The 8,887-nt window shown below is 35.7% G+C and overlaps 1 protein-coding gene across 1 annotated transcript in view; it reads left to right on the top strand.

Annotated features, from left to right (window-relative positions):
- Nucleotides 1-374: 374 nt before the first annotated feature.
- The window catches only part of CACTIN (cactin, spliceosome C complex subunit), a 36,197-nt gene continuing 27,684 nt past the window's right edge, over nucleotides 375-8,887 (top strand). The window contains exons 1-4 of the mRNA XM_053703123.1: nucleotides 375-589; nucleotides 2,593-3,049; nucleotides 7,678-7,773; nucleotides 7,883-8,028. Of these exons, the coding sequence (XP_053559098.1) occupies nucleotides 393-589; nucleotides 2,593-3,049; nucleotides 7,678-7,773; nucleotides 7,883-8,028 (896 nt within the window). The 5' untranslated portion in view covers nucleotides 375-392. The remainder of the gene's footprint in view (nucleotides 590-2,592; nucleotides 3,050-7,677; nucleotides 7,774-7,882; nucleotides 8,029-8,887) is intronic.

The raw sequence follows: 8,887 nt of genomic DNA, 5'->3' as shown, positions 1-8,887 counted from the left end.
ATATAATAAAAGGTTTCCCAAAGAGAAGTCCAGCCAATAGAAGATTATCTACAACATCAATGGAGTAATTTAACGCCCGTTATTATCTATTCACTGACTGGAGTAATTCTGCAAATCTATTCTTTTTACCACAACATGCCGCCACAACAAACATGGCGGCATATTGACGCCAGTAAGGGAGAGGTAGCTGTCTTTATACGTGCCTGTACATTAGTAATTCCGTAAACGTCAGAATATCTTTTTCGTTAAAACCTGTTTTGTTAGTGGTCTGACTTTTAATATTGTAATTTTGCATTAGAGTGTTCTAGTTGTCTGTTATTATCTGTACTCTTTATTCTGGCAGCTGTGGGGCAGCAGTAAGGGAGAAAGCCCGATACTGATAGGCAGTCGCAATGCCGCCTGGTTCTCGCTCTCCTCTTTCGGATGATCGCTCACGGAGAAGAAAGGGAAGATCCAATAGCTCGGACTCTGGGGACAGAAGGCGCCGACATGGTGGGAAAAGTAGCAGGAGGCAGACAAGACATTCTTCCAGTTCCGGCAGTGAGGAGAGTCCCAGGAGGAGACGCAGGGAAGGCCGCGGCCGGTCTAGGTAACTGGGAAACCTCACTTGCCCAGCTTGGCTGGCACGTCTCTTCTGGATTGGTGCTAATTTTATTTATATGCAGAGGCTGCCTAATGAACAACCAGTCCATTGTCACAGTTTTCCCCCGATTCTGAGCCGTCATTCATTTAATTATTTTTCATATTACCTTCCTCATACTCATTTTTTACAATATCCAGTTAGTTTTGATCTTGTATTGCTGTGAATGTGCCTCTTAAAGAGCAAAAAAATATTATAGTACTGTAATAAAATAAATTAATTATTAGTAGTTAAGTATTTATAAATAATCACATACAAGACATACTACATTTCTTGATTAGCCACTGTTAAAATAAATACTATTTTTCTGCCTTCTGCTTCAACTATAAAGGGACATTAAAGTGTAGACAGAGAATACCCTATTTTTATTTTATTATTGCACTATTGCTTGCATATAACTGTTTAACCCATGCACTATTTGGACCTAGCTGCTCATATTGAATGAGCCAATGACAAGATGAAATGTATGTAGCCACCAATCACAAGACATGTACATTCAGATCCATAGCATTTGGCTCTTTTCAGGGCCTGTGTTCTATTAGATTTTGCTACCTGTCAGTGGCATGCTCTGTATTACGTAATAACACTCCTATTAAAAAGTAATGTGTGGAATGCGATAATGTAATAATCAGCATGCGCACTGAGAGGTAGCAAATTCTGATAAGAAAGTTGTCCATTCAAATTTTGCTGCTGGCAATAAATGAGCGCAGCATACGCTGTTCAATCAGTTATCACGGTCGACGATAAAAGCGTGTCCTTTACACATTTATATATAATTTTTATATGCAATCTGTATCTCTTATCTTTGCTAATTTGTTAAATAAAGATTGTTACTGTCAACAGGGAATTGATTTTATATTTTAGCAATGTTATCTCTTGGGTTACATGCCAATGGATTGTTAAAAAATAAAAAGCTGCTTTATAATAGTGGTGTTTTAGTTTGTGATTACAGCAGAACTGTAACAAAGAAACTTTGCCTAAATGTACATTTAGTTATCTTGCTTTCCTAAGCTCATATATTTCTATTATAATAGCTGGACAGCCACCAGAATGCGAAAACGTCCCTAAAATGTCACCAAATAAATCACATTGGTTATTTAAAAATTTCAGTGAGTGCATAAACACACACAATTTTAAAAAAAATAATTATCTATCTATATATATCCTGGTTCTTTATATTTGACACAATTATTTGTAGAAATACTATGAATGTCTGTATAAGGTAGCATATTAAAAAGCCACTGAACCAAATTTTTTTTCTTTCATGATTCAGATAGAGCATGACATTTCAATCAACTTTCTAATTTTCTCCTATTATCACATTTTCTTCGTTCTCTTGCTAACTTTATTTTATAAGCAGGAATGTAAATCTTAGCAGCCAGCTAATTTTAGGTTCAGCACCATGGATAGTGCTTGCTTATTGGAGGCTTACATTTACCCACCAATACGCAAACATAACCCAGGTTCTCAACCAAAAATGGGCTGGCTCCTATGCATCACATTCCTGTTTTTTAAATAAAGATAGCAAGAGAACAAAGAAAATTTGATAATAGGAGTACATTAGAAAGTTGCTTAAAAATGCATGCTCTATCTGAATCATGAAAGAAAAAAATTGGGTTTAGTATCCCTTTTAAAGCCTAGTCTTAAACTGTATCGTCCACTTCGTCATTTGGGGAAAGATGTACGAAAAGTCTGCCAGCTGTAAAGAAAGAAAAACAATAATAAATAAAAAATAAATAAAAATATATATATATAATGATTAAAAACACTTTCTAGCATTTTTAATAATACTTTTTTTATAGGTTACACATAGGCTTTTGTGCAGTGTAAACTCTGCATTATCACTTTAATGAGTTAAATTCTGTAGGTAAGGGGAAAAAAACTGCACTTTATTTCTGTCCATAAGTATATATTCTGCTTTATTGATAGGGTAACCTGGATTTGTGTTTTAGGTCAGAGTCTAGGGAGAGGAAGAAGCATGGAAAAAAACAGAAGAGCAGAGATCGAGAGCGCAAAAGTCGGAGAAAGCACAGATCTCCATCTGACTCTGATGACTCCAGTTCTGGGGCTCGCAGCAAAGAGAGGAGGGGGAGGAGAGCTAGGTCTAGGTGTTCAGTGTCCTCTGTCACATCCCCGTCACCGGCACGATCACAAAGCCCTGGGGAAAAAGAGGGAGCTCTAAGCATCCAAGAACGTTTAAAGCAAAAGGAAGAGCAAAAGAAGAAAAGGGAGATGATAAAAGCCATGGAGACTCCAGAAGAAAAGAGAGCCAGGCGCTTAAACAAGAAAGAGGCCAAAGAGAGGAAGACAAGAGAGAAGATGGGTTGGGGTGAAGAGTATATGGGATACACAAATACAGACAACCCATTTGGTGATAATAACCTGCTTGGCACTTTCATCTGGAGCAAGGTGAGTTTAGACTGCAACAGGGGAGAGGGGATTCTACAGAGTCTAATTTAGTCAATGGAAAATAAATGCATTGGGTGTGGCTTGTTCCTTGTTTTCATATGCAGTTCACAGTGGTATTGCATAATCAACAAATGCATAATTAAAAAACAATGCAATAACACTTTACATTTTAAATAAGTAGATTATATTATTTTTCCCTGAGGAATTTCAAAATTTACTTCCATTCGTCCACGCCCAATATTATGTGAGTCATCAGGCAATCACAGAATATGGAATCTGATGTCCTTTTAATGTTATGCCTTTTGTTTGTTTTGATCCATTTCTGATGCATTCCATTTTGGGCCTGTTGCAGTTTTGCATTAATTGTAATCATGTATGTGTCTTATGCATTGGCCACAATGTATTGAGCAGCGTGCTGACAAGCTTCTCAACTTGCACGCCTTCGCTGCATATGGGCAACAAATCCTGTTTGTCCGCTGGCCGTATGTATCATTACACACTCCAATGAGTGTGTAATGCCTGCCCCTTCTCTTGTGCGACCAATTGCGTCAGAGATAGGTCTGTCAATCATCCGAGCGAGCAAGAATAGAATAAATAATGCACACTTTATAATTATGTAAGCAAAATATTTCTCAAGACCATTAAACCGAGTCAAATTGCATAATCATCAAGTGCATCATTACACTGAATGTTAGATGAGCAGTAGATTTTTTTTTTTTTTTTTTCTTTTTTTTCTGACATTTTAAAATTTACTTCAATTTGTCAGCCCCCCTGTATCATGTGAAAGCCATCGGCCAATCACAGACTCTGAACTTTTGTACATGCTCAGTAAAAGCTGGTGCCACAAAGTGTGCATATAAAAAGATTGTGCAGTTTGATAATGCAAGTAAACTGGAAAGTCTTAAAACTGCATGCTGTATCTGAATCATCATGTATATATTTTTTTTTTTTTTAATTTAGCATCTCTTAAAAGGGACAGTCAACACCAGAATATTTGTTTTAAAAGATAGATAATCCCTTTATTACCCATTTCCTAGTTTAGCATAACCAACAGTTATATTAATACACTTTTTACCTCTGTGATTATCTTGTATCTAAGCCTCTGCAAACTGCCCCTTGTTTCAGTTCTTTTGACAGACTTGCATTTTAGCCAATCAGTGCTGGCTCCTAGGAACTCCACGTGCGTGAGCACAGTGTTATCTATATGAAACACATGAACTAACACCCTCTAGTGGTGAAAAACTGTCAAAATGCCCTGAGCTAAGAGGAGGCCTTCAAGGGCTTAGAAATTAGCATATGAACCTCATAGATTTAGCTTTCAACTAAGAATACCAAGAGAACAAAGCAACATTGGTGATAGAAGTAAATTGGAAAATTGTTTATAATGACATGCCCTATCTGAATAATGAAAGTTTGTTTTGGACTAGACCATACCTTTTAATCACACAAAGTTGTGCAGTTCTAATTAACCTGCATAGTAATTCAAAAAATGTACAAAGCACTGCAATGTCATTTTTACAAGCTTGACATTTCATGATGGTTATGAGGTTTTCTTGTATTTATTTTTAACTACACTTAAAAATAGAGAAATCTTCTCTTTAGTCTCCAAAGCATCTATATGGATGAAGCTCTTATTTTAAACAAAATATTATTTCAGATCAGCCTCTTACATGATGTAGATACCAGCAATGCGTGTCTAATGTATCCACTGAAACAAAGAAATACCAGGAGAATGACACTGCCAGAATTAAAGGGACAGTCTACTTGTTTTTTTATTTTTGCATAACCAACATTGTTATATTAATATACCTTATAACCTATGTTTGCCTGTTTCTAAGCCCATGAAGGCTGTCCCTTATCTCAGTGCTGTTTTATTAGCTTTTAAAATCTTGCTTACAGCCAGACAGTGCTAATTCACATGTGCCATATAGATAAGTTTTCTTACTCACATGGAGAATAATGGTTATACAAGAACCAACACTGGCTAAAATGCAAGATTTTAAAAAGCACTGAGATAAGGGGCAGTCTACAGAGGCTTAGATACAGGTAATCATAGAGGTAAAAGTATATTAATATAACAGTGTTGGTAATGCAAAACTGGGGAATGTCTAACAAAGGGATTATCTATCTTTTTAAACAATAACCATTTTCAAGTAGGCTGTCCCTTTTTTAAAGATGCATTATGTGAGGACCTAGAAACGGGGTAATGTGTTGTGGCAAACAGAGGGTCTATCTATATCTGTCTGTCTAAAGGTTCCGAGCTGTATAGTAGACATTGTCAGGGCACTGAGATGCTAAATCAAAGACTTTGTAAAACTGTCAATTACATCTTAAGTTTAGGTCTGAAGATAAGATTATTAACAGCAAAAACAGAAATCATCACAGATGCTGAAACAGCGCATTCATTGTGTATATAATTAACATTTAATAATGTCTCGTTCAAAATGACGGCCTACTACCTCCTTCCCCTTTTTTTGTTTGCATCTTCATCGGCATACAGGGATTATGCTGCAAGAATACTTGGTGCTGAATATGTTTTTAAAGTTTTTGATTGATAAGAAAAACATGAATCTTAAAAAGTCAATTTGGATTGAAACTTTTTCTTAAAGAGACATTAAACTGCTGGGTATAACTACAGTAACATGTTTACTGCTCAACATACTATGGTATTTCCTCCTGTATCTGCATCTCTCTTTAAAGCCGTTCTCTTATTTTAACTTATTACAGAATCCAGCTGGTACAGCAATGAATTTTATACTGGGCGCCGCCATCTTGTAGCTCGTGTATTGTTGTACCCTGTGATAGGAGCAGGGCACTTTCACAGATTTGGCTTTTTGATGGCTGTACCTTGCGCTTCAGTTTAGCTCACATAATAGAGAGCAGAATTCTTACATTTTTGCAGTTTTTTATTTTGCAGGGTTAAAAAGTTACATTACAAATATAAGCTCCAAGATGGCAGCACCCATTGTGACGATGCAGAGCTTCTCTAACTTATACTTGTAAGGTCTTAAAAAAGAGAACGACTATTACCCTGGGGCGTGTCCGGGCGGTGGCCATGTAATGCTGAAAAATCCAGAGGCTCCTAATTCCCTTTGGATATGGACTGCTTTTTCCATAAAGTATTGGATTTAATGACTTTCTGATAAACATCAGGTCTTGTATAGTTAGAAAATACTTTACAGATGTTAAAAAGCCGAGTTGCCCCGTTTTTCTCCACTGTACCCTTTTAATAGTAACTCACAGCTTCTCACTCTTCTTATAGTCGCACCTATTAATTTTTTTTTTTTAGTAGTATAGGAGAGACCTGTTGTCGGTACCTATGCCTGGTTACTAACATCTTTTATCAAATCGTATGATCCTCAGAGTCTACTGTGCCACGTTTTCCACATAACACTGACAGATTATTTTGCTTGAAACCATAAACCCAGTTCCCCAAATCTCTAGTTTACTCATTATATATGCATATTACTGTATATCATATTACTTATCCATACCTACTGGAGCGACTGGGCACTACTATATCAATAATGAAAGTTTTTATTTTTTGCCGTTTGCTTATAGTATTTTCCTTCTCCTATCTCATGTTTGCATCATTAAACTTCCTCCAAGTGTAATTTCATCTTATCTGGGTTTATGAGCGATTCATTGCAAAATAAGAGGAAATAACTACATTTCAAATTCTTTACTATATATCTTAGATCTAATTCCAGAATATAAATGTCAATTTACTAGACCTCCTAATTTTTCAGTATTAAGTTTCAGTTGCTAGTTAATCTATCTAATCAGTGGTCCAAGAGCGATCGTTAACATCATTTGAGACCCTCCCCTATAATATATTTCCTTATCTGGGTACAAGAGTTTGGAAGACTTTACAACCTTATTTAAAATGAGAGTTCATTATACTCTGTCCATTGTACTTGAATTTTAAGAAAATTAAAATTATTTTTGCGAATATATTTTCAAAACTATTATCTAGGCTGCTCCTTAAGAGATATCTTCGCAAGCCAACTACATACCATGTTAAGTACTAACCTATATACAAAAGATCTTCTGGCGTATTTGTTTTTAGATAATATTCGCACATATACTTATTTGTTTTTATTTGTTTACATAGAGATTGTTTAAGTAGCTTAATATCTGCATTAGTTTGTCTGTAATATATCTATATATTTGCTACTACTGTAAATCGACACCTGTTGTTTGCCAAAACCCTCAATAAAAAATTATAAATTAAAAAAAAGAGAACGACTTTGAAAACTCATTTTTTTTATTTAGTAAGAGCAAGCAATTTTAAACCACTTTCTAATTTACTTCTGTTATCTAATTTGCTTCATTCTCTTGATATCCTTTGCTGAAAAGCATATCTAGATAGGCTCAGTAGCTACTGATTAGTAGCTGCACATAGAGGCTTCGTGCTATTGGTTCACCCATGTCATGTGTATTGCTATTTCTTCAAAAAATATCTAAATAATTATGTAAATTAGACAATAGAAGTAAATTGAAATGTTGTTTAAATTATTTTCTCTATCTGAATCATGAAAGAAAAAGTTTGGGATTAATGTCCGTTTAACCTCAGATGTGTTCATGAAAAATTTAACCAGTGGTCTGATCCATTTTGTTTTTCACAGGCACTGGAGAAAAAAGGAATCAGCCATCTTGGAGAGAAATCCCTAAAGGACAGAAATAAGCAGATTCAGGAAGACAACCGCTTGGAGCTTCAGAAGGTAAGGGGGAATACTACAGATTGATTTGTAGAGTCAGCCATATGTAATAAGCACTTGTTCATCTTATGATAAAGCCAGATAGCACTTTAGTTTCTAACTCTCTCCCCAGGTGAAACAGCTGCGTTTGGAACGTGAACGTGAGAAGGCTATGAGGGAACAGGAGCTTGAGATGCTGCAGCGAGAGAAAGAAGCAGAGCATTTCAAGACTTGGGAAGAGCAAGAGGACAACTTCCATCTTCAGCAGGCCAAGCTAAGGTAAGTACCTGGAAAGCAAAGCATTAGAGGACTGAATGAGCATAGTGTGTGCGTGCACCCATTTATACAGGGGTTGAGAAGTATCACTGTAATTTACTAGAAGGAAGAACAAATACTTAAAGGGACATTAAACCCAAATTTTTTCTTTCATGATTTAGAAAGAGCATGCAATTTTAAACAACTTTCTAATTTACTTCTATTATCTAATTTTCTTCATTCTCTTGATATCCTTTGCTGAAAAGCATATCTAGATAGGGTCAGAAGCTGCTGATTGGTGGATGTACATAAATGCCTTGTGTGATTGGCTCACCCATGTGCATTGCTATTTTTAAACAAAGGATATCTTAAGAATGAATCAAATTGGATAATAAAAGTAAATTGGAATGTTGTTTAAAATTGAATCATGAAAGAAAGAAAAAAATTGGGTTTAATGTCCCTTTAATAAGTTAATTAAAACATGTTTTTAAACACACTGGCAAGTGAAAAGAAAGCTAAAAATGCCTTTTTTCACTTTAAGGCGGTTTTCACTTTACAACGGGGCTCCGGTCCCTAACCCGCTGTATGAGCGGGGTATACCTGTATATGTTGTCGTATGAAAAGATATAATAAATTAATTACAAAAAATGTGAGTGGTGTACTGACTTTTGTGGGATACTGTGAATAATTTATATTGCCTACTTTTGCTGTAAAATACCTCTGATAATTAGCGGGTGGAGCTCACATTTTGTTCTTAAAGGGACATGAAACAACCAATTTTTTTCTTTCATGTTTCAGAAACAACTTTCCAATTTACATATAGTACCAATTTTGCTTTGTTCTTGTGTTATCCTTAAATTAAGGAGCAGCAATGCACTACTGG

The sequence above is a fragment of the Bombina bombina genome, chromosome 2 (genome assembly GCF_027579735.1).
Source record: "Bombina bombina isolate aBomBom1 chromosome 2, aBomBom1.pri, whole genome shotgun sequence".
Classification (NCBI taxonomy): domain Eukaryota; kingdom Metazoa; phylum Chordata; class Amphibia; order Anura; family Bombinatoridae; genus Bombina; species Bombina bombina.
This window is presented reverse-complemented; position numbering and strand designations above follow the sequence as displayed.